Source organism: Stegodyphus dumicola, chromosome 3, assembly GCF_044657685.1.
Source record: "Stegodyphus dumicola isolate Sdum_Otavi_A_Nest chromosome 3, ASM4465768v1".
Lineage (NCBI taxonomy): Eukaryota > Metazoa > Arthropoda > Arachnida > Araneae > Eresidae > Stegodyphus > Stegodyphus dumicola.
The window spans coordinates 79714284-79739450 of record NC_140770.1 but is presented as its reverse complement, the minus strand read 5'-3'; the positions used below and the strand labels follow the sequence as shown (position 1 = coordinate 79739450).

The 25167-nt window shown below is 33.3% G+C and overlaps 1 protein-coding gene across 2 annotated transcripts in view; it reads right to left on the bottom strand.

Moving 5' to 3' along the window:
* The window catches only part of LOC118194615 (membrane-associated guanylate kinase, WW and PDZ domain-containing protein 1-like), a 141912-nt gene extending 117037 nt beyond the window's left edge, over nt 1–24875 (bottom strand). Inside the window, exons 1-5 of one of the 2 annotated variants that reach the window (XM_085813022.1) lie at nt 24172–24875; nt 15374–15487; nt 10876–10995; nt 9803–10019; nt 9482–9646 (exon numbers count right to left, since the gene is read on the bottom strand). In XM_085813022.1, the coding sequence (XP_085669148.1) occupies nt 9482–9646; nt 9803–10019; nt 10876–10995; nt 15374–15487; nt 24172–24508 (953 nt within the window). In that variant the 5' untranslated portion in view covers nt 24509–24875. The remainder of the gene's footprint in view (nt 1–9481; nt 9647–9802; nt 10020–10875; nt 10996–15373; nt 15488–24171) is intronic. The other variant, XM_085813023.1, reaches the window with a different exon arrangement.
* Between the last annotated feature and the right edge of the window lie 292 nt (nt 24876–25167).

Sequence of the window (25167 nt, the reverse complement as noted above, 5' to 3'; positions counted from 1 at the left end):
CTGCCTTGGTGTCAAATGTTAAAGGTCAAGATTTTAAATGTATTTGTTGTAAAAGTTACAATTTTCACAAGTTGTATAAATGTAATTCTTTCTTGAAAATGACTGTAAGTGAACGTCTTGAACTTGTTAAGAAACATAAATTATGCTTTAATTGCTTGGGTTTTAATCCGACTCATTCTGCAAAGAACTGTCGTTCAGAATTCAGCTGTTCAAAATGCATGAAAAAACATCATAGTTTATTGCATTTTCCCAATCACCTGCTACCATTGCGAGTTGTGTGGGGAGAATTCTGACCCCCTTTACTAGATAACTTAGAGCTGAAAGCTGACACCAGATGTTTTGAAATGTGATCTAATTGCAACCAAATAATCAATTCGAAATTTATTGGTTCGTCTGTAACTGCTTCACAAGTGATTTTGAAGGAGGTATTACTATCTACTGCTATTATTTATGTTAAAGATTCTTTCGGGAATTTTATTGCTTGTCGAGATTTACTTGACTGCGGAAGTCAGTGTTCATGTTTTACCTATGATTTCGCTAATAGGCTTGGAAAAGGGAATAAAATTAACATATCAATTTCATGTTTAAATGGAATAGCTCTATCGGTAAAATCCAAGCTTACTGCTGTGATATCAAACAAGCGTGATTACCACCGAGCTCTTGAATTCTTTGTTGAACCTAAAATTAATGCTTTAGTACCAGTGAATTATTTTAATTTTTCATTTTCACAGCTTCCGCAAAAGATCAAACTAGCAGATCCTCATTTTAACAAACCCCAGGAAATAGATGCCTTGTTAGGTGCAGAATGCTTTTATGAACTATTGAAGGCTGATCAAATTCATCCACGAAATTCTAATATAACTCTTCAAAATTCCGTATTTGGATACATTGCTACCGGTGTAAATGTTGGTTCAAATTCAGGCAATACGATTCAGTGCGGATTTATGAGTCGAAGAAGATTTAAATTCATTAATCAAATCCTTTTGGGAAATTGAGGCTGTTACAGAATCTCTCAAAATAAAAAATAAAGAAGTAGAATGTGAGGAACATTTTGTGAAGACCCATCAAAGGAATATTGAGGGTAGATATGTAGTGACTCTACCATTAAGGCAAGATGTTCAGCTGGGTGATTCTTTGCAATTGGCCACCCAACGGTTAAATGATTTGTGGAAGAGACTAGAAAAAACATCTGACATGTCTAGGATGTATGTGAGTTCATGAGTAAATATGAAACATTAGGGCATATGCAAAAAATGCAGAGTGTGTCAGAAACTCCTAAATACATAATGCCTCATCATGGAGTTTATAAGGCAGAAATGGAGGTGTAGTTCAAGATGACCTGTTTTCTATCTTGCTATGATCTAGAAAACACAAGATGGCTTTCACTGCTGATATATGTAAAATATCGGCAGATTCGTATAGATGTATAGGCAGATTCGTATAGATCCTGAGCAACGCAAACTTCAATACATCCTTTGGAAAAATACGTTGAATGATGCGTCTAAACTTTATCAATTACTTATGGTAATGTATGGAACAAAATCAGCTCCTTTTTTAGCAACAAGAGTGTTGAAGCAGTTAGCCTTAGATGAAAAGGATAAGTATCCACTGGCTTCTAAAACGACACTCAACGATTTTTATGTTGACATTTTGCCTGGTGCAGAAGATGTCACCTCTGCTGTAGAATTGCAGCGGCAGTTAATAACCATGCTACAATCTGCGAAAATGGAATTGCACAAGTGGTGCTCAAATGAAAAAATTCTTTTAGAACAAGTTCCATTCGAAAAACAAGAGTGTTGCTTTGGAGAATCTTCACAAAGCACCGTAAAGACTCTGGGTTTAAGATGGAATCCAGAAGAAGACTCTTTTAGTTTTACTGAGTGTAGTTCGTCAAAAATCTGTACAAAACGCACGGTTTTGGCACATATTGCTAAACTGTTTGATCCTTTAGATTTCCTAGGACCTGTAATCATGCGTGCTAAGACATTCCTGCAAATGCTGTGGCTTTTACATCTAGGGTGGGATGATCCACTTCCTTTCAAAGAGCAACAAGAATGGGAGACATTTCAAAAGGCCCTATCAGAGTTGAAACAAATCAAAGTCCCTCGTTACACTCTAATAGAATCAATTAAAGAAACTGAGCTCCACTGTTTTCCTGATGCTTCAAAGTTTAGATATGGTGGAGTAATTTACTAGCGCTGCGTCTCTGAAACTGGCGAAGTTAAAGTGACTTTACTTTGCAGCAAATCTCGAGTATCGCCTATCATCGCCTATGAGGAATGGCTATCAAAGTAATAGACATTCCTCATCTGGAGTTGTGTGCAGCTCCTTTCCAAACTTGTGTGTAAGGTAAAAACATCTTTGAGTTTATATTTTGACAAAGTTATTCTGTACACAGATTCAACAATTGTGTTAGTCTGGATTGCTACATCTCCTCATCAGAACTATGTGCACGAAATGAAACTTATTTCTAATGTAAATTTGACAGTAACTGTTAAAAATTCTCTTTTGGATTATGTTTTTAGTATTACTAATTGTTATGCTAAATTAATTAATGTTTTTGCTTATGTTTTAAATTTATAAGAAATTGTAGATCCAAGGAAAAACAAGTAGGGCTGATCTTTGGAATATGGTAACTGGTAGTTTGGCGACATTTTGGAGGCGATAAAGGTTACTACCTAGGACTTTGGTAATAATGTGAGCAGTACTCAGTTCCGATTACGCATTATTTTGTGTGAGGGAAATGAGACATGTCATGTGATATTAATGGACGAATTACAGTTCTTTAATCGGAAAAGGGGGGAATTTGGAAAAATATCTGTAGCAGTATATTATTTTGTATTAAGCTTCATTGTGTGTTGTGTGAAGTAGTGTTGAATAATTTTCGGATTGTATGGCGCTGTCTAATATTATTTTAAACATCCGGAAACAGGTGCACATACCAATACAATAAAGGGCACGTGGAGTGCTATAAAAAGTGCCATTCCGAAGCATTGTGATAAAGAGAATTTTGCTTTTTATTTAGCGGAGGAAGTGTGGAGGAAAAATTCGCAGAAAAAATCGTTCAATAATTTTATTGAATCAATAATAAAAGTGTATCCACCATGTAAGCAAGATTCTGAAGAAGATTAGGTAAGTTAGTATTTTTAATTATTTGAGGATATTATTTTTATGCATTGTTCTAAATGTAAGGTGGAAGTAAAGTAATTTGGTATTATTGGAAAATTGTTATTAGCAATGATTTAGTTTAAAGTAATTAGGATTGTAAGCTAATTTTTATTAATTTAATGTATGTGCTTATTTATATTTTAAGTAGTGTTTTTGAATTTAATTATATTTTAATTAAATGATAGGTATTTTATGAATTTTATGTGTGTAGGAATTTGGTATACGTTTTAGTTGAAATAAACGTGCATGGAAATAATTTAAATATCTGACACTAAGTATATTTGTAATGTTTGCGGTATGAATTCGTTGATGACGCTTATAATATAATAGATAATTTAGAGGTAAAAGTTTTTGGATATTTTATTTATTTTATACGTGGAAATGTTCATATTTGGAAAGGGTACATACTTTTTCGCGATCAGGTAATTTCATATATATTCTTTTTACCGGGTTTAAAGATTCAGAAAATTGTCATGTATTTTCGTGAAATATTTCTAATTTATGAGAAAAAAACAGTGTACATGGATATAGTGAAGAGTGTGCGCAATGCCATTTTTGTGCAATTCTGGGATGTTTTTTTAAGTAAAAATAAGTCGACGTGTACATGGTTTATGTGTATGTGTTATTCTGAAAAACGCGCAAAGAGTTTGCTATTGTGCACTTTTTCCCAATTTTGCAGTGAATATTTGTTATGATTAAGCAGTTTTGTTAGATAAAATTTCTAGTATAAGTGTAATTCAGCTAGTAGATTGTTGGAAAAAGTGTTGAGTAAATAAAAAGAAAAGAAACATGTCTGGCGGAAAAAAAAATAGAGTGTTGCTGTAGCAAAGTTGGTCGCCAAATTTTCGCCAAAAAATTGCCAAGTTACCATAATCCAAAGATCAACCACAAGTAGGTCATCTGATAGTAGATGAGGTTTCGTTAAGCGAAAATAAATTACTTTCCTTAGTCCAACATCAAAGCTTTCCTGAAGAATTCAAGAACTTAAGTAAGAAAAGGGAAGTATGTAAAAATAGTCAGTTAAAATTTTTATGTCCCTTTTTAGATGAATCTCAAGTTATTAGAGTAGGTGGTAGACTTCAGGAAGCTAACTTACCCTTTAACACAAAGCACCCTGCTGTCCTACCAAAAAATCATAAACTGACTCATTTAATTATGTTACACTACCATATTCGAATTTTTCATACTGGAGCACAAGCGCTCTTGCATCGTGTTACACAAAAATTTTGGCCGATAAGTGGACATAATCTTGCTAGAAAGACAGTAATTTTGGTCATTGTTAACTATGTAACAAATGCCCAACCCGGGCGGTATGTTAAGGCAGAAGTGATATGGCAACCACAATGAGAGAAAACAACAATGTGGTGAGCTAGCAGCCTTTTTTTTTTTTTTTTTTTTGGATTGATTGCGTGCTGGGAGGTGCACGTATGTGACTGCGATGGCAAGAGTGTCCATCCAAACAGAAGTAAATGAAAATAAAGCTACAATCCATTGAATCCTAGTGTTTGTGTTTCATGAAGACTTTTATTCTCGAATAACAACAACAAAAAAAAAAAAAAAAAAAAAGACAATGCACCAACAATCAATGAAGTGGTGATTGCTATAGTTGGTGAAGAATTTAACTCAAATAATACAATTCTTCATCACAGAAATGATGATGTTCAGTGAGTCTCAGAAACTCATCGCTCATACGATGGATTACAATATCCGATTTTATTTTGAAAAGATGAATAGCATTTCAACATCAATTTGAGAAATACACAACCAGATGAGGAAACGAAAAAGAAATTCAGTGTCATGAATTACTATTCATATCTATCGATGATTTGAGAAAAGGCTGAAAATCACAAATTTAAATGTCGGCGATAACTCCATCAATACATTGTCAATACGTATACGAAAATCGAAACTGAACTCTGCATTCGATTAAATCAAACCAAGCAGCATTCCAAGAACACACTCATTTACATGATACAATTGTTAATGATGGCAATATGAAGACCAATGAATTGAGGAAAATGGTCATACTATCAGGCACATTTACAGAAAGTTCACAGCACATGCACTGAATATGCTCAATATGCAATCACATGTGTTCAAGCATATGGTTACCAAGATTTGTTCATTACATTTACATGGATTCCCGCATAGGATGAAATCAAAGAACTGTTCATGGTCCATGTGGCTTACTCAAGAACATTCACCACGCATGTCTGATGGGAAATGCATGAAACAATATCCAAGAGACTTACTTGTTGAGACTATCACTGGCAATGGAATGCCCACTCTATCGTCGACAATCAACTGAAGATAGCGGCAAGTCCACTACTTTAAAAGTAAAAAACAATTACATTGGCAAATCTAATTACTTTAATTAAAAGTAAAAAAAAATGATGTTGAAGTCAATAATCATTGAGTTATACTGTATTCATTATTACTCTCAGAAATGTACAAAGCACATCAGTGCTTCTGAATTACAGAATGCAACAAAGGTGCTAGTTTTACAGTACATATCAATGTAGAGTATTGCAGTTCAGTGAAATCGATCCAGTAAGTTTGTAAATATAAAAGGAAGTGATACAGCAGTTTTTAGCGTAGGAAATGCAGTTGAACCTGTTAATGAAATTGTTTGATATCAACTGGGAAGCTACATTAATAGCAATGAAGAAGTATGGCACATTTTATGAATTCCAATACATGAATGTCATCCTACAACTGTTCATTTAATAGTGCACCTTGACAATGGACGGCTTTTGTACTTCACAACAGGAAATTCATATGCAAGCGCATTGACATCACCAATGCTAGCTGCATTTTTCTCATTGTGTGCAGATGCTATGTTTTTAAAAATAATACATTAACTCTGAAGTACCAAAATACTACACATGGAATGCATCAATAAAAAAATTTAAACATTGCAAATAAGGTCAAACAGTTACAGGATATCCCAATTTACATTCAACCGATGCTTTAGGTCATCTGTACACTGTTCACCCAAACAAATCAGAATGCTTTTACTTGTAATTACAGTTAATCAAGGTATGTGGACCAATATCCATCCAAAACCAAGAATAGTAAACAGTTCAGTACATGCAATTTATCATGAAGCTTGTCAAGAATTAAATCTTCTTGAAAATGATGCATACCGAGACACTTCACTCACTGATGCATCAAATACTGCTCAATCACACCAAATACCTTTGTTATTTGCAATCAGATTGACAATGTGCTTACCTTATAATCCAAATGATCTCTGGCAAAAATACAGAGAATACATAAATGAAGACATCCATCATTTGCATGCAACAAATCAAAATCCAAACATTCAATTCACAACAAACACATTTAATGAGACACTGGTTTTGATTGAGGGCTGGCAATCGTTAACAACACACTGATACAATTAGGAATGGCTGCACCAAATCAATCTCCTAATGACCTTTGCGATTGTGATTTGTAAAGAGAAACACACTTTGATGTTGATGAATTGGGTACCTTTTGTCCAACCAACAACCAATCTTCCAAAATTGGTTCCAAAACAATGCATAATGTACAATAGGATTATGCATGCAATCACAAGCCAAAGCATAGGATTGTATTTCCTAGATGCGCCCGAAGGCACAGGAAAAATTTTCAGAATTTCACTTATTTTGGCAACCATACGATCGCAAAAAAATATCGCACTGGCAATTGCATCATTCAGAATTGCAGAACCTTTTTTAAATAGCAGCTGAACAGCACATTCAGCATTGAAATTGCCATTGAATATGCAAATCACTGAGATATCAACATGCAATGTGAATGGAAATTCTGGAATGTCTAAAGTACTCCAATCATTTCAATTCATTATTTGGGATGAATGCACTATAGCACACCCAAAAGCATTGGAAGAGCTGAATCCTATACTATAATTGAAGAGGAAATGCACAGCTCTTCATTGGTGCACTTATTTTATTGTCTGGTGGTTTTCTACAAACTTAAACTAGTTATACCATGTTCAACACCTGTTGATGAACTTAATGCATGACTCAAATCATCCTTCTTATGGCATCGTGTACAGATATTGACTCTGAAGAACAAAAAGCATGCACAACTACAACTTGACACATCCATTAAATGTTTTGAAAAACAACTATTGGATATTGGGAATAGGAAAATGGCAATTGATGAAGCCATACATCATATCACATTGCCAGCAAACTTCTGCAAAATCATTGCAACTACAGATGAACTGATTCATAAAGTTTTCCCAAATAAAACCCAGAATTACAAAAATCATCAGTGGCTTAGTGCATGTGCTATATTAGCAGCTAAAAACAACGATGTTAATGCCATCTAGTTCAGCATTCAAAACAAAATACCAGATGAAGCAACAACATACAAGTCCATCGATACAGTAATATACCAAAAAACATTTTTCAATTATCCAACTAAATTCTTAAATTCACTTGATTTGCAAGGCATACCGCTGCACTTAAAATTGAAAATTGGAGTGCCTGTCATTTTTTTCTGAAACATCAATCCGCTATAATTTTGCAATTGTACCAGGCTTTCGGTGAAAAATTAAGAATAACATCATTGAGGCTACGATTTTAAATGGAAATTTTAAAGGAGAAGATGTACTGTTGCCAAATATCAGAATGATTCCAACAGAATGCCATTCAAATTTAAATGTTTGCAGTTTACACTTCGACTCGCATTTGTAATGGCCTCCTATATAGCACAGAGACAACTGCTACAAGCTTGTGGATTAAATTTAGAAAATCAATGCTTTTCAAATGAGCAGCTGTAGTGACTTGCTCGCGCATTAGAAAAACACTCAATTTATTCGTGTACAGGCCAAATGCAAAAACAAAAAATACCGTGTATCTGAAAGCACTTCAATAAACAGATTTAAAACATAAACACTTTCTTCCCTTTAAAGTAGCATTGCAACATAAGAAAGATTCAAATTTTGATATATGGGAGAAGCAGACATAGAAACTACAGCATAACAGATATAAACTATGATCAGATATTATTAATGGATCATCTTCATCCCTCACTTCTGAATATTAGGTTGTGTGAGATAGCCCATACTCCTTTCTCTCAAATCTTATTTCCAGTAACATGGTGCAATCTTTCTTCTTCCCAGCTACCACATTTAAACATTCTAGTGTATTAGCTCTCTTTCTGAGTCTACAATGTACATATCATTATATCAATTTATATGAGTTGTGTATTTATTATTATTACTTTTAACAATATTTTATTTATTTAATTATTCAATTTAAAACCCAGGAAAAGTTTAAAAGATTTTCCCTTATAAATTAAAACTGCTTCTTAATGGTAAGATTTTAGTCATCATATTGTATACTGAAAAATAGTGAACACATTTATGAATAAATAAAACTATCCTCTCAATATACTAGGTTTTCATCTGTAATAAATATAATTTCATGTTAATAAATAAAATTAATATCACCCGCTACATGCATAACTAATAATAAACTTTTTATTAAACTAGCTATTGGTATGGCCAGCTGCCTAAAATAATTATTGTGAGAAAGAAAAAATATGTAATGATTTTAATAAAAGTTCAGCTACTATAATTTTGCAGGTCTAGCTACTAATTAATAACAGATTAAAAACTGCATTTATTACTTTGGCACTGCTTATCTGATACATCAGTAACAAATAAAAATTCAGTATCTTACATTTTGTCAAATAACAACACACTGGTGAATGGAAGATAAAAAGTATTTAGCATTAAGCATTAGACAGCAGCAACAGATTTCTTTTAAATCGTGGAGTTTATTGATGAAACTTGGAAAATAAATATCTTATGCTATGCCCAGCAGCAACATATTTCTCCTCAGTCGCTGACTTTTATGATAAAATTTGAAACATTAATACCTTATGTTTTGCTGAGTGGCAACACACTACTTTTAAGCTGGAGAGTTTGTAAATTAAAATCAAAAAAAAAAAAAAAAACATAAATTTTTTTAAAAATTGAAAGTTAGGCTTCAAAGTGCACATGTTCAGATGCAGGGTGGCTACAAGTGCTGCTGTTTCCCTCACACACACTCAATGTGAAGAACATTCATGCATACAGATTTTTCATTATTTAATAATAAAAATTCTATTAGAAATTTTCCGATGAAACTAAGCAGATTTTAAGCAAATTATTTGGAAAAACTATGTTATGATAAAAGTACATTTGTAATTACTATACAGAATTTTTTACTTGCAAGAAGTTAAAAATTAAATGTGAAAAACTTGCCACGTAAAACCATACTGTGAAAAAATAGCATTAAATTGGTCGTTAACTTACTCTATAAAATATGGTTCCCCATTACTAGTAAAAGCCCTTTCCCAATTTTCTGGTAACGGTCCCAAATCACAAACAGTTGGTCCACATTGCATACTGTCAGTTGTTGTAACGGAATTACAATTCTGGTAACCCAAATATGAAAATCCAGAAACGGGAGTTGAAGATCTGGAAAAAAAAAAATGAAGCTACTCATTTACAATAAAGAAATTACATTTTAATATCACATAAATTATTTTCCCTAAAGCATACACCTTAATCAAAATTTACTAATCCTCAGATTTTCATATATAATACATATATTCTTAAAAATCAAATATGTACCGAGTATTAGAAGATAAAATGGGAACTGAAAATTCAGCAACATCAGATGTTTTCGAAGCCATGGCTTCAACATTTGATCTGTTACGCCGTCTCTTTCCTTCAGAAGATGCATGTGCACCAGGAAGAAGCAAGCTGCTGGAAGGGCCAATAGAATTACTTCTCCTCATGGGAGAATGATAATTATCTTTTGGAGGCATTGGAGTCCCGTAATGATTACCTAAAAATAAATACAAATTTAACCCTTACAAATTATTGCTTATTAAAATTTTTAAATTTTTATTTCAAAGTGAAAGTGAAAATCTATCTAATTCATCTGAATATTAAATATAAAAAAACAACACATTAATCCTAATAATGTTAAAGAGTTAATGCTGCTCTTTAACATTGTTAACAATATCTTTAACATTATGTTTGAGAGTAAATATTACTCTATAATAACCGATACGGAATTTTTATAACTATTAATTCTTTAAAATGTCATCCCAAGAATTCCTTAAATGTATTTTTTAAAATACAAATTATTCATGGATTTTAAAAGATTTAAAATTCCTAAACCAAATAATGGTATACTAAGTGTTTTAAATGTTACTATCATGAATGAGATTATGAAAAGAGGAAAATGTGGAAAAGCAGATGATTCATTAACTGTTGAATTTTTACAAGCTTGATAAAATAATAAATGCATATCACTAACAATGTCCATGAACAGTACAAAAACTTATGTATATCAGCAACCAGTTTCATTGATAAATGATGGATACAAGGATATTTTATAATTCAAAATACATACATGATAAAATGATGAATCGCAGAATGATTATTTTGATGATCCATTACTTTCATTTGTTGTATTTAAAATATAGCAACTTCAAAGAATTTAACAATGAAAAAAAAAAAAAAAAAAAAAAAAAAAAAAAGATGTCAAAATAAAATTTCAGAATTAAATATTTTACAGAAAATAGGTTTCTTCTTAAAAACACCGTCTTTTAACAACTGAAAACCAAAGAGCTATGATAATGCCTACAAATATATATATAAATACACTGATGAGACAGAAATCAGAAACAATTTACCTTCATAAATTCCACTTTCTAAAAGGCTTCCACTTCTTTCCAGTGCTATGAATTCTTCAACACTGAGAAAGGTATAGTCAACACCACTAATTTCACCAACTCGAGGAGGACGGGTAGTACCTAAAACAGATAAAATGTATTTAAAAAAGTATCACTCATACATACTGCCAATCAATACAACCAAATTCATATGAGGTAAAAATTTTCTTCTTCAATTGCACTACAGCCTATCACAGACCAAAGCCATCTCAATAAGTTTCCTTCAACAGATCCAATTAGTTGCTATAATCTGCCAACAATTGATTTTTAGTTTTGACATCTGCCTCCACACAGTTGGTCCATCATGTGTGAGGACTTCCTCTTTTCCTGATATATTCTATACTTGCAAAGGTCACCTTTTTAACAGGGTTCAAGTTGACACACCTAAAAATATGTCCAAGCCACCTGACACAATAAGATTTGATGACCTGAACAAAATTAGACTGTATCTTCTAGATATTTCATGGTTAAACAAAATTCTCCATCTATTATTTTTCCTGGTAAAAATATACTTGGGGGGGGCCTTGGCGAAAACTGATGCTTTTGGGAGATTGACAAGCAAGGCACAATTTCAAGATGGCCATACACAAAACCAAAATAACAAGTCAAAGAATTGCACAAACTCGGTGCTCATGTACACATCAATATATTTTCGCTTCAAAAAACATTAGAGAATTGCACAAACTCAACATTGCACACTCCCTTGACTTTGTCCATGTACACATCGATCTATTTTCATTTTTAAAAAAATTAGGAGAATGAAGACGTCATATAATGTTACAGTTACTTACTCACCACTAAAATTGAACAATATTTGTAGCCAATCGAAGCTCAATAAACTGGGTTTTAAAATCACACAATGAAATAACATAAAAAAGGAAATACATGTTATTGCATGTACGCACTACAAAAAGGAAATATTGACTTACCATATTTAGAAATTTCTGCATCTTCAGGCTGTTACACACAAAATTCCTTAACAGCATCCAAAAACTTTCTAAAATTATCTCAACTAGAATACGCATATTGCCATCACCACATAAATTCACAAAAATAAGAGTCAAAAGTATCCTCCGTAGTGCCGGATTATCAGTGGCATTTCTTACATGAACTTTCTTGCAACAAACCCATTCAAAGCCATCTGAACGATCTTTATGTTCGAGCATACACATTTCCTTCGTACAAACAGGACACTTATAATGATTACTATGTAAATCTTCATTTACACACCAGTCAATTAATCCTTTGAGGTTCAGAGCATAAAAAAAATTTGGGGGGGGGGGGAATAACTTTACACATACATAATTAGCGTCTAATACAATATTATTTCATGCAACAAAAAAAAAAAGGTAAACCTTTAAGGTAATTCATGATGTGGTGGGATACCGCTTGTCCCACCACGCATTTAGAGCAGTAAAACTGCATCTTTGCCTCAGTGTAAATTCTTCTAACATGCTTATCTAAGGTGCTAGTTTTAGAAACCAAATAAAAATTCAAGATATAAAAAACGTTTTTGAATAATTATCTAGAAAATATTGATCATATTCACAAAATAAAGAATTTTTCAAAAAAAATTACATAATTTAAAAAGAAAATCGCTCTTTGTACGCTTTTTAGATATTTTTTAATAATTTCATAAGAGATTTGAGACAGAGAAGATTTTCACTTCAGTACTTCATTTGCTACAGGTTTGAAAAGCAAGATATTTAGAAGGCTGTCATGTTTATTTACATATCACCTCTCTTTCCTGTGCTTAGGATATTTTTCTATGGTGAATCACGCTCACATATCCATTCAGTATTCAATGACATTTCATGTTACAGAGTTATATTTCATGTTACATGTTTCCATTTATTTCGGAAAAAATATTAAATATTTTTCAAGTTTTAACATTATTGCAATTTATTAAAAAATATAAATTTGCATTATCAACATGTAAAACGAACATGATACTTGAAATTAAACGGTGCTGCCGTCTAGTAGCAGCAATTCCTACGTGTGCGGTGGGTCGTATTTGGTCCCACCTTTTAATTTCAACCATTCTTAATATATGTGAATTAAAATAATATTTTTTATTAGAAAAAGAAACTTTCACATAAAAATATTCATTCTAACACCAAAAGTTGTTATTCAGATGATTTAAATTGCATTAGAAATTAAGGGGAAAAACTGCTTCAAAATTAGACCTGCAAAAAAATTTTATTTTACATTATTTCCATGAATGTATACTAGCGCTGCCATCTGTTATACATTTAGAGAACTAAAAGGCATAATTTTATGTATTTTAAATGGAATTTTGCAGCTTTTGTCTGGGAGAGAAAAACTGATTAAAAAAAAAGGTGCGACACCTAGCGTCTCACCGCCCGTCAAAGGGTTAATGCTTTCCCCCCCCTTTGTTCCAAATCAAAAAGAAACTTCAAATTAATCTCATCACACAGCCATTTTACGGTGCACAGCACAAAATAAGCAACGTACTTTCTAACCGACATCCAATGCAGAGATAAGCCCTTACAAATATTTTCCCATCAGTCAAATTCACTGCTATCGTGCAACCAATCCCATCATAATAGGGTTTCCATAACATTCAACTACTCAGGTTACCATAAATGAAACAACAACTTGCCGATAATCCAAGAGGCACCCTGAAATATAGACTAACCAATTTCTCTAAACTGGGCCATATATTTTTTGCAGTATTTTTCTTTCAATGATTAAAAGTCTTTCTTCACCGGTTTTTGTTAGTGGCATTCACTACCATACAATATGATAGGTTTGTCAGAGTTGTATACAGATTTATTTTTGTCTTGAGGTTTAATAAGTTAGACACTAATAAATTCTTTAAACCGTGATAACATCTATTAGCTCTAAATAATCTATTGTCAATTTCAAGTTTAATATTGTTATCACTAGAGATGATACCAATAAGATATGTACACTGAGAAACGCCCTCAAAAGAATAAGAATTTATTTTAGGTAGGAGAGGATTATGTACTCTACTAGTTGCTGCCATACATTTTGTTTTACATTCATTAATAGTTAGTCCAATGTCTCTGGCTGCAGACTCTAGAGAAATAAACGTTTCCACAACCACCTGTTTACTTCTGCCAATAATTTCGATATCATTGGCGTGCACTCTGTGGTAAATTACATTTGAGGAAATATTTAACATTAACACTGTTAATTACTGTCATGGCTAAGTTATTGTCATGTCAGGAACCAATGACTTGCAAGACAGGGTCTAAACCGCTGCCAATAGCAGATGTTAAATTTGGACATGCATGAATGCATCTACAGCTTTCCCACTCTGGTTCTCTGCTCAGTAGGTTTCATGCATTTGCTCTGATTGGTCAACTCTTATACCAAGTGGGAAAGTTCAAACTTTATGCCAAAACTCCTAAACCAGTTTTTGTGACATTGCGAAGTCTGGGTGCCCAGCAACAAAGCTCGACATAAATCAGTTATAACATTTATACCACCATCTGAAAGGAGCTTTAAGTTATGTCAAACATTACTTAAAACTAAAAGTGAAAGAAATAATATGATAAACACATACACCATAAATAGAAATAACGTATGTGACTAAAAATACCATAATGTGCCATGAGAGATTTTGGTTAAAGAAATATATAGTTAAATGCATAGGACAGAAAAAATCATGAGTATCTATTGTTTTTTCCCCATTCATAAATAAGATCACTGTGCTCACAAGTTGCTACTCTGATTGGCATTTTTTTATGCACGTGGATTGTTTATATAAATTCTTTTTTCTGATGAAGATCAAAACCATGTGATGCTGATTAGTTCAAAGGAATAGTTTAGTGATGCAAGTACAATAACTTCTGATAAATCAATTATTAAATAGTTCATGTAACAGTTAATTTTACTATACTATACATATTACTGAAGCATTAAAATTACAGAAAAAAATTGATTATCTGCACTCCCACCGAGAAGTTGCAAAAACGTATTCCTGAGGCAGTATGTCACCACAATAATTATGTGACAACCCATGGAGATATCACCAAAAAGTTTATATATATATGGCTGCCCAAGTATATGTGAAAAACAAGTCTGTTTCAGCCATTACACAATTTTGGTTTCATACAACGACAAGTTTGTGCAATTCTCTCATATAGATTGCTGTGTACATGAAGAGAATACATTGCAGAAAGAAGCAATTCTCCAAAAAAGCACAAGAGTTTTGTTACCAGTGCTTCTTGTTTTTTTTTTTTTTTTTTTTTTTTTTTTGATTGACTGCTCTTGTAACAGAATTTTAAGTGTGCCAACATTTTGAAAATGGCTGTTGCCTTTTGCACATTGGCTTGCAAAAAATTCGTTGCTAATGAATAAGTTCTTGAATGCTCTCCAAAACTGCCAAAGAGTTCAGTAGAAGGTTAGATAATTAGAAAATGCACAGAAAACTACAAATGAAAAAAAGTGGAAAATATTTAGCACTTACATGGCACGGTTCTCTGATATAAATTATCTCTAATTGTGTTTTGAAGATCATGGTCCACTGATCCTTTTTGAAATCGAGTATTCAAAAAGTTTCGAAGATCTTTAGTCAAGTATCCTGAAAACGTAGTAAATAATACATGAAGGCTTTCAAATTAGAACACATAATAGTGAACAATAACACAAATAATCAAAAAGAAAATGTAACATTTTAAAAAACTTCAAAATGCCCACCTCCTTCCCCTCCCCCTTTTTTCCCCCATATACACTCAAATTTAACAAACAGGAAAATATTATAAAAGACAATCATAGCACAATAGCTTTAAAAGTGCTTAAAATATGCTTTGAAGCAATCACAAATAAATTTCTGTAAGCACATTTTAAGTAATAGAGGAAAATCAAACTAAAATTATTTGGAGCAGAGTAGATTCATTAAAGTTTCCTTTTCTTGCATGAAACTTGTTTGGGAAGAAAAACTGGTAATCAGTCAAAAGGTCTAAATGAAAATCCTTTCAAAAGTTCATTTTTTTTTCCTTTTTATATTTAAGATAAAATGTAAATAAGTAAAAGCTTAAGCTTTTTGATAATATGGCAAACAAATTCATGAAAATTAGCACTTGTCATTCCAGGAACTAAAAATCCCTAGCAAGCATTTAAAATAGCGACAAAACAGTCATCTTTTTTGTGAACTCATTGCAACATAAAATTATTTCTACATAAATCTGAGATATCTTGCACTGTTCATTATTGTGCTATTTTGTTAAATAGTCTATTGATGTTTTAAGTACATACATTTTATTTTGAATATGATGGCAGGTTCCCATGACTTTGAAACTACTCTGCTACTTCCTATTCCATACATGGCAAGTCCCAAATTTTAAACATTTTCTCAAAAGCAAGAGAAAAACAGTGATATAGCAGTTAAATTAATCCTCCTTTTCAAAAACAAAACTAGCTTATTGAGAATTAATCTGGATTACCTAAAACCAAAGCAAAGGTTTGACTGAATGAGTTTACCGAGATCAAGTGCATACTTGAAAATATACTGAAAACACATCAGTTTTACCCTACACTGACACCAGGGGGTGTAAATATCAGATTGCTGATTATTGCAATTATTTTTAATGAAAAAGTAGTTTTTATTAACGGAAACATTTAATTTTTTTAAATAACAAGAAAAAATCAAATAAATGTTATTCTTGCTCAGTTGTTCTTAATTTAGCATAAATTTATTAAAATAAATTAAAATAGATGTGAATTTTGTTATCTGTTTTTTCACATAGCTATGCACTTAAAATTAATAAACTCATTAATATATTAAACATTGATTTCTATTTTCTTAATTAGTTCACACCATTTACATGTACACTAAAACAATTGTTATTTAGATCACCTGCATTTCCTTCTACACAAGCAAAATTAAACTTGCACTTACAGATTAAAAATTCTTTTGTAGATAATATTAGAAAAAATAAGTCCATATTTATAAAAAGCTATTATATTAAGATGAAGAAACATGATAGATTGGCCTAAAATTTTATAATGTAATTCTCCCTCCTTTCTGCATGCCTTTGTGGTGTAATTGAAAGCATACTCACTCAATGTGTATTCGAGAGGTCCAGGGTTTGAGTCCCAGCAAGGTTACTGCACATTTTTTAAGTTTCCTGTTTCAAAATAACCTAGTGATTCTACAAATGGCACTAAAAGGTGGTGGACTATAATTCATCACCCCTTCATCCCCAGTCGCCTTTTGAAAAAGGGGTATATAAGACATTTTATTCCTTCCTTCCACTTGCCTTCATGGTAAAGTTGGAAGCATACTCGATGTGTATTCGAGGGATTCAGGGTTCGTGTCCTAGAGAGAGCACTACACATTTTTCACACTTCCGGTTTCAAAACAATCTAATAACTCTATAACTTTAACAAAAAAGTACATCTTACATATTAGGTTATTAAGTATTTGCATATTACAGCAATACCTCAGTAGAAATCACCTAATTTCCAAAACACACCAAAATCTACGGCCCATGTGCATGATAATTCTTCAGTTTTAACAAAGGAATACCATCATTATGTACATTCTTTTTGTTGTGCTCCAAATTCCAACAGTTTTTACACACAAATTGTGATATTCTTTTTTCTTAAATTGAATTTTAAAATACCCACTTGCAGAATTTGTCTGGTTAGGTTATTTGAATATGTCACTGAACACAAAAGCTGTCTGCCTAATGTGATACATGCTTCTATCGATGACTTTCTGGGAGAAACCAGCTTGTATCCACATTAAACAGAAAAAATCATGAAAACACTCATGCAGCCTGCTCGTTTGCTGGAGTTCAAACATGAGTTGAGCTATCATTCCTCAGTATCCTTAACAACTAAGCCACTAGTGGGAATTTGAAAAACTGTAAATTTTTGCAAGAATGTGGTATTTTGTTGCAAATTTGCTAAAAGGAGTAATAGCACTGAATCTATTCTTAAAGCAACTCCCATGAAATTTCTATAGAACAAGAGACAAACCCACTTGTAAATATATTTTTATGACTGATTTTCAAGGTAACTTTTTGTACTTTTGGGTTAACCGAGTGCAAGCGGAAAGTCTCCAAATAATTTAGACCTGCAGCAACTTGGATACAAACCTGATGAGAATCATTCTCCATCTTTTCATTTACAATCATTTGTAATGGTGAATTATTCGAAATACAGTAAAAGTCCAGAAATCCGCAAAGCTTGGGACCAGAGGTTATACGGAATTTATATATGAGGTTATATGGACCAGAGGTTATATGGTGCGGATTTTAGGATTTTGTGGATTTCAAGGATTTTGCGGATTTCAGGATGAAAAAGATAAATCGTAATATTCAGACTCAAAGTGCAAAAAATATAAGGCGTATTAGATACATTATTGCAATAATTTATTATATGCGTTAAATTATTATTACATATATAAATTGATTATATTATTCATTGTATTATATGTACACAGCATCCAGGTTTGCCAATTTCGTCTCGTGCAAAGATTTCCGGTTTCGGATTCCAGTGGTAGAATCACTGTTGCTGTAAAATTTCAACAGCTTTTCTTTATTTTTCTGTATATCATACACAATCATGTCGCAATTCCATACGCTTCTGCTATAAACCGAGGAGTGGAACCTGCCTCCATCTTTTTCAGAATTTGCACTTTTTGCATTACCGGAACCTATAAACTGAATGTTTATATTTTGAGAGGCAACGCAGATTTCAGGTTGGCGGATTTTCAGTATTTGACTGTATAATCATTCAACATCATTTAAAACAAGTAACATCTATTTTTACCATCACACAAATTTGGTCTACTGCAGCAAAAAGAGCATTTGTAAAGATACGTGGTTTGAAAATACCAAGATTAAGTTTTATAACATCTAAGATTTATTTATGCTTGGAGTAAGAAATGACCCCAATCAAATGGTATGAAAAACAACTGGATATGAATCATTCGACAATTATAGATTAGTACAACCACTTGCAAGACGTTTGTGTATAAATATTAGTGAAATATGAGCAACAAAAAAAAATCGGTGGTCCTGAAATGATCGTTGAAATCAACAAAAGCTTGTTTACCAAAAGAAAGAGCAATGCTGGTCGAATTCTTCCAAAATAGTAGATATTTATTGGTATTTGCTGTCAAACCGATGAATGCTTCCTAGTTAAGGTTCCACACCATTCTCTACCTGTACTCTTAAATGTGATAAAAAAACCACATCGAAAAAGGATCCATTGTTCATTGCAATTCCTGGAAGGATTACTGCACCACTAAAATCGAAGAAGCCGGTCGACAGCATTTGAAAGTAAACCATAAGTATAACTTTGTCGACTCCGACACTAGTGTGAATATGCAAAAAAAATCAAATGACTGGGGCAGTGCCAAATAGAGAAATAAAAAACATTGGGGCACTGCCCATCAGAATCTGGCAGGCCTTTGAATGTCACCACTTTTCGAAATTACACGTTCCCCAAACAATTAGCATACAGCAGCCATGGATATTCATGCTGCGTTGGATATTGATTCATCTTGCTGAAACTATAGTGTGGAAATCTCTATAGTTGTTTCACAACAAAGGTTTCAGGCATCACAACATAACAATTTGATGTGACTAATCATAAGGCCATACTCATCCCAAAAAAAAAAGGCTCATCACAAATTAAAATGATGGCAGAATTCTCGACGTACCTCCTTCATACTGTCATTGTTCTTGCAAAACACTTCAATCGCAAAAATTCGTTGCACAGCACTCCAAGCATTCATGATAACTAAATGAAAAGGTGACATTGGTAGGCTGGCGAATATTACTCAGTGTTACCAAATGCACACAGTTGCCAAAATGGTTTTCAAAATTTCTCGTTTCTTTGAATCACCCTGTACCTTGCTGAATTTATGTGGAGGAGTAAAGGATCCATTCGAGGAAATTCTCAAAGACATTTGCATATTTTGGAAAAATCGAATAATGGAATAAATATATTGACAAATATACTGACATAATAATAAATAAATATAAGGGAGGAGGATGGATGTGATATTTGCCATTAGTGATTAAACTGATTCATTTAGTTACAAATCTCACTGGTAAATTTAGGCAAGCAGCAATAGCAGCAAGAACTCCCAAAATTGATGCCATTCTTAGGAAGCATGCAGGAAAAGGAGCAATTATTGATCAAGCAACGTGATAAGGAAGTACATATTTGATGATAAAAGAGGTTCTCAGAATTAAGAACTTTTTTAGAAGATGTAGACAACCCTAATATTTCACTAACAGAAAGACTGCGGAATGATCTTGCAGAACTGGAAACTCTTCTTTCTCTACTGTATATAGCCACAAAAAAGATGCAATCTGAAGAACTGATAGGAGGCGAGAATAGAAGAATGGGATGTTTGTTCTTTCTCAAATGGAGGTGTTATTGCAGAAGGAATCATTTCTTCAATGAAGAAAATAGAAACTAGTTGGAAAATGAGATCTTGCTGGATTTAATATATGTAGATCCGAAACACCAAATTTTCTTGGATGACGAACAAATTAAAAAGGTAAAGAAAGCCATCAATGAATTTTCATTAAGAATGAAATTATTCTCAGAACAATTGGAGAATTCGAATCAGGACAGTCAAACTGCAGACATTGCAACTGAGTCTCTATCATAGCGGCTAGCATACCATATTTTTTGTTCTTTATCTTCTGTTTAATAAATGAGCTTTATGAACAAGTCAAGTTTGTTTTGTTTCTGAACCTTTATTTGCCGAAGATGGCATTATCCTTAATTTATGGGCCTAAGTGTACAAGGTAACCAAAAAAGCTCTTGTCATTTTGGACAGTCAGAAAGAAAAAGTCATAAAACAAATAGCAATCACCATCGACAACCAGTGCCTTTTGCCAACAAGTGGCTAGCAGCGTGATGCCATCGCAATAAAACTCAGGAGTCCTGGACGATAAGAAGTCCATAAGGGCCTTTTCGAGGTCTGGCCGGCTTATGAAATTTCTGGCCGGATTTCCCATGAAAATGGTTGTCCAGGGAATAGAAACGGTTGTAGTGAGATGGCACAAGGTCTGGGGAGTGTGGTGAATGGGGTAGTATCTCCCAGCCCAGTCTCTGAATGGTATCCCTGGCCTCCCAAGCGACATGCAGCCTCGCACTGTCACGGAGGAGGAGTACACCTTTACGATTGACCAATGCTGGCTCTTTATGCATCAGTGCCTGATGCACACATTCCAACTGCTGAGAGTACAGGCCTGCCATGATGGTTTGACCCACTGGCAGGAGCTCATAATGCACCCCTTGGAAACTAGTCTACCAGATACAGAGCATGACCTTGCATGGAAGGACAGAAGGTCTCACACCATAAGCACATCATATTTTTATTCTCCAGCTGCACAGCTAATTCGTAGCTCACCGCTTTACTCTCTCTCTCTACATTCGGATGTTTTGTTGCTATCAACAGTAAGCAAAATATAATTATTCCTACTATTGATCTGCATATCTGGTTTTTGTCTGGCTGTCAGGAAATTAATTGTTGATCGAAAGAGTGGCCTGGAAGATTTACTGAGCACAAATAAATGAAATTATCAAAGACTGATATTTATAAATAATTCCAACGAAAAAATCTAATTATCACAATTTCCACCTATTTGCATAATCGATCATTTAACATAGGAAATTTTGTACCTCTCCAAAGAAATAACCATAGTTATTAATAATATAGTATTTAAAATCCTAAGAGAGAGAAGTTGTTTAGTTTATGCATTGTCTGTATCATTCATTTTTTATAACAAGTGCATAATAATACTCAAATTCTTTCCATTTCTGAGCCATTAAACTCTAACCTGTGAGCACAGGGTCCCATTGTGACAAACAATGTCTGGAATGCCTGGGTATGTCATACTGGACTCACTTTTCATTACTGGCGAGTACTCAATCAAATATGGATGCACTGTGATGCCAAGTAAGCAATGACAAACAGGCGGCAACACACTGTTGCTTGTTTGCATCAGACAGTGAGTGGGGGTACCCACTTGCTCAGCTTGTATACCTTTCCCATGCAGAGCAAATGGAATCTGACTGTTTCATTAGATACCTGGAATATGCAGCAAGCTCACCACATGTTTGGTTACTGTCATTTTCTATGGCTGTTCTCAGGGCCTCATCATCCAGCACTTATGGCCGACTGCTGCGTGGTGCAACACTAAGTGACATATCCCTTGATCTGAACTTCTGGTATCATTGCCTAGCGGTTCATTCGTTAACTCCATTATCCCCAAAGGCTTGGCAAACTTGGTGGCTTGATTCTGCTGCTGACACGCTGACTTTAAAATCATACAGCAAACAACTCCAAACGCGCGCCTTTGATGCGTCTATTTCAATCAGTCGCTGTGTGAGTTACGTTTGAAGTACCGATGCAACATACTTTTATACTCTTGGTCAATGCCTGGACACCCATCCTAACCACTTCATCGCAGGTTTTGCAGACTATTTTTATAATGGGGTTCACTCCAATGTCATATCAGAAACAGCAAGAACTTTTTTGGTTACCTTGTACATATGCTTTTCCCAGATCTGAACTTCAGCCCTTTGATATGGCAGCCAGCTCTGCTAATTGCCATTATGAATTTAATCACAATCAATTGCTATTAAGTTTTTTGGTACATGTCTCACTGTTTTTTCAGTGTAAATTTCTATTTTCTGATTAATGTAGATAAATGGAGTACTTATTAATAATGAAAATTAATTAGTAAGTTTGTAATAATGAAACATAACGCATATGCGAGTTTATCTTTAGTATATCTAGATGAAATCAAAGAAATCTGAGTCATAAATAGATTAATAGTTGTCAGTTGTGAAAAATTTCTATAAAATATTTTATAGAAGCATAAAACTGCAGTAAAATTTTAAAAGGTATTTCTTTATATAAAAAGAAATGTCATAATTTTTGAATAACTAAGCTTTCATTGGGTTCATTAAACTTTTCATCGGAGCAGAAGATGAGGAAAATATGCAATGATTTTGTCAGAACTCAAGTTACGGACTTTCTAAGTGCTAGATGGACATACTTCTAATTACATCATGAGGGAATGCTGTAAGAAGAGAGAAAAATTATCATGTAATCCCTTTTAAAAGGTGTCTGGGAAGAAAGAGATCTAATTGTCAAATCCTGCTGGCGGCAATAACCTTACCACCTTTTAATGTGGGCAGCATTTAACAGTCGATTACAATTTTCAGCGGAGTAGATTACATGAAAAATAAGTATTGCTCTTGCCAGGGATCCAGGGATCTTGCCAGGGATCTTGCCAGGGATTGTCTAAACCTTTCAATTGCCAGTCAGATATGCTTTTCAATTACACCATAAAAGGACACACTGGGAGCAGGGCTGTAGAGTCGGTAGGGAAAATGACAGACTCCGACTCCTGGAATTTTAAAGACTCCGATTCTGACTCGACTTCCACTCCCTCATATATATATATATATATATGTGTGTGTGTGTGTGTGTGTAAACATACACATGGGTTACAGCTCATTTTTTTAATATAAAAAAAGTAATAGATGGTATAGAAAATGATAGAAACGATTCCTTCAGAAAAGAAATGACTCCTTCGGTAATAAACCCTCCATTTCAGAAAGAACTAACATCATATTCTTCCATTCTAGCCTCCTGTCAATTTTTCAGATTGGCCACACACGGCAGCAAAATTAAAGGATGGAAATTTTTTTGTAATTTAGAAAAGTACATAGCAGCAATATTTAGGAATAACAAAATTTGCTTTAGGAAATTTTTATGCTTTAGGAAACAGGATAGAATTTAGGAGCAACAAAAATTTTTGAAATCGGGAAGATAATGGCAATTTAGGACTTGCAGGGACAGCACTGGGCAGCAAAATGCCAAACACCAGCCTTAACTATACTTTCACACATAATCTATATTAATTACTCTATATTAGATCATTTCAAATTCATTTACCAATTAAGTAAAAAAAATCTGTTCTCATAAGATATGTCAAGGGGCAAAAGTTAATAATTTAACGGTTTCATAATTAAAATGTGTACAGCTTAAATATAAAAACATACAATAAATGTTTCATACTCTTCGTCATGTCATTATATTATTAAAAATAATTCCCTGTGAAAATCAGAGCTCAGATAACTATTTACCAAATAACTTTAAAATCAGTATCTTACAACAAAATATGTTCATTTCAAATGAAATTGTTTACACATAAATTTTATATCATGTAATTTGCAAACACCTGCAAAACTAAAATAATGAAATGCAGTTACACATACCTGCTTTCACAGCTCTGATTTTAACTGAACTGCCATTCCTCACGCAATGTTTCAATAATGATATGACATCTTTTTGAGTATATCCAGCAACTTTCTGCCCTTGTACTTCAAGAAGAATATCCCCTTTTGATACATTTCGGTTTGTTACTGGTACATAGCCAAAAAATGGAAATTCTCCATTATCGGAACCACCCTCGATAGTTAAGTCAAGTGTTCCATCTGAACTGGCAGTTAAAAAACACTCGTAAACAGCTTTACTCCAATGCTCCAGCAGCAGACTATGATCTGCATCCAATTTGTTGGGAGTGCCCGGACTTTTTACAGAAGCCCTGAGCATGATCAGAAGAAGACAGTATTCATGGCTGAAGTACTGGTGACTTTAAGTGGAGGTGGAAGTAAACAAAACCACCCAGCACTTGTATTGTTAGCGAAATGATCGGGTGTTGACACACTAGGCCTAAGGATTTGAATTAACGCGGAGTGCAATGATACGCTCTAAAATGTTTGTAGAATATCATTTTAAATAAATGGGTGGATATTACATACGGAAAATAATACAAACAGTTTTTCTCCATCATCAGCCAACGTCGAAATGAACTCCAATAACATACATACTTAACATAACTAGTTTACTAGCTTTAGCATCTTCCCGAACACGATACGAAGATGACAGTTCAAAACCTCGTCCTTTGACACGCAGGACTATGCGCAGGCGCAGTAAGCTATTTTTCGAAAATTCCTCAGAACTATTTTCTAATGAGCTATGTAATTAAACAACCACGAAAAAAAAAAAAAAAAGCTCAAATAGTTTCTTGCACTTTCTATTGATATTTTCACCAAAAATTCTAGACAAAATTTTTCAACTCCAGATTCAGACTGTAATAAAATAAATGCTATTAGAAATGCATTAAATTTATAAATATTTAATTTTTCTTGTAGATATATTTTCTGTTCAAAAAACTGGAATCTTTAATAAGCATTTTTTGTTGAAATTAG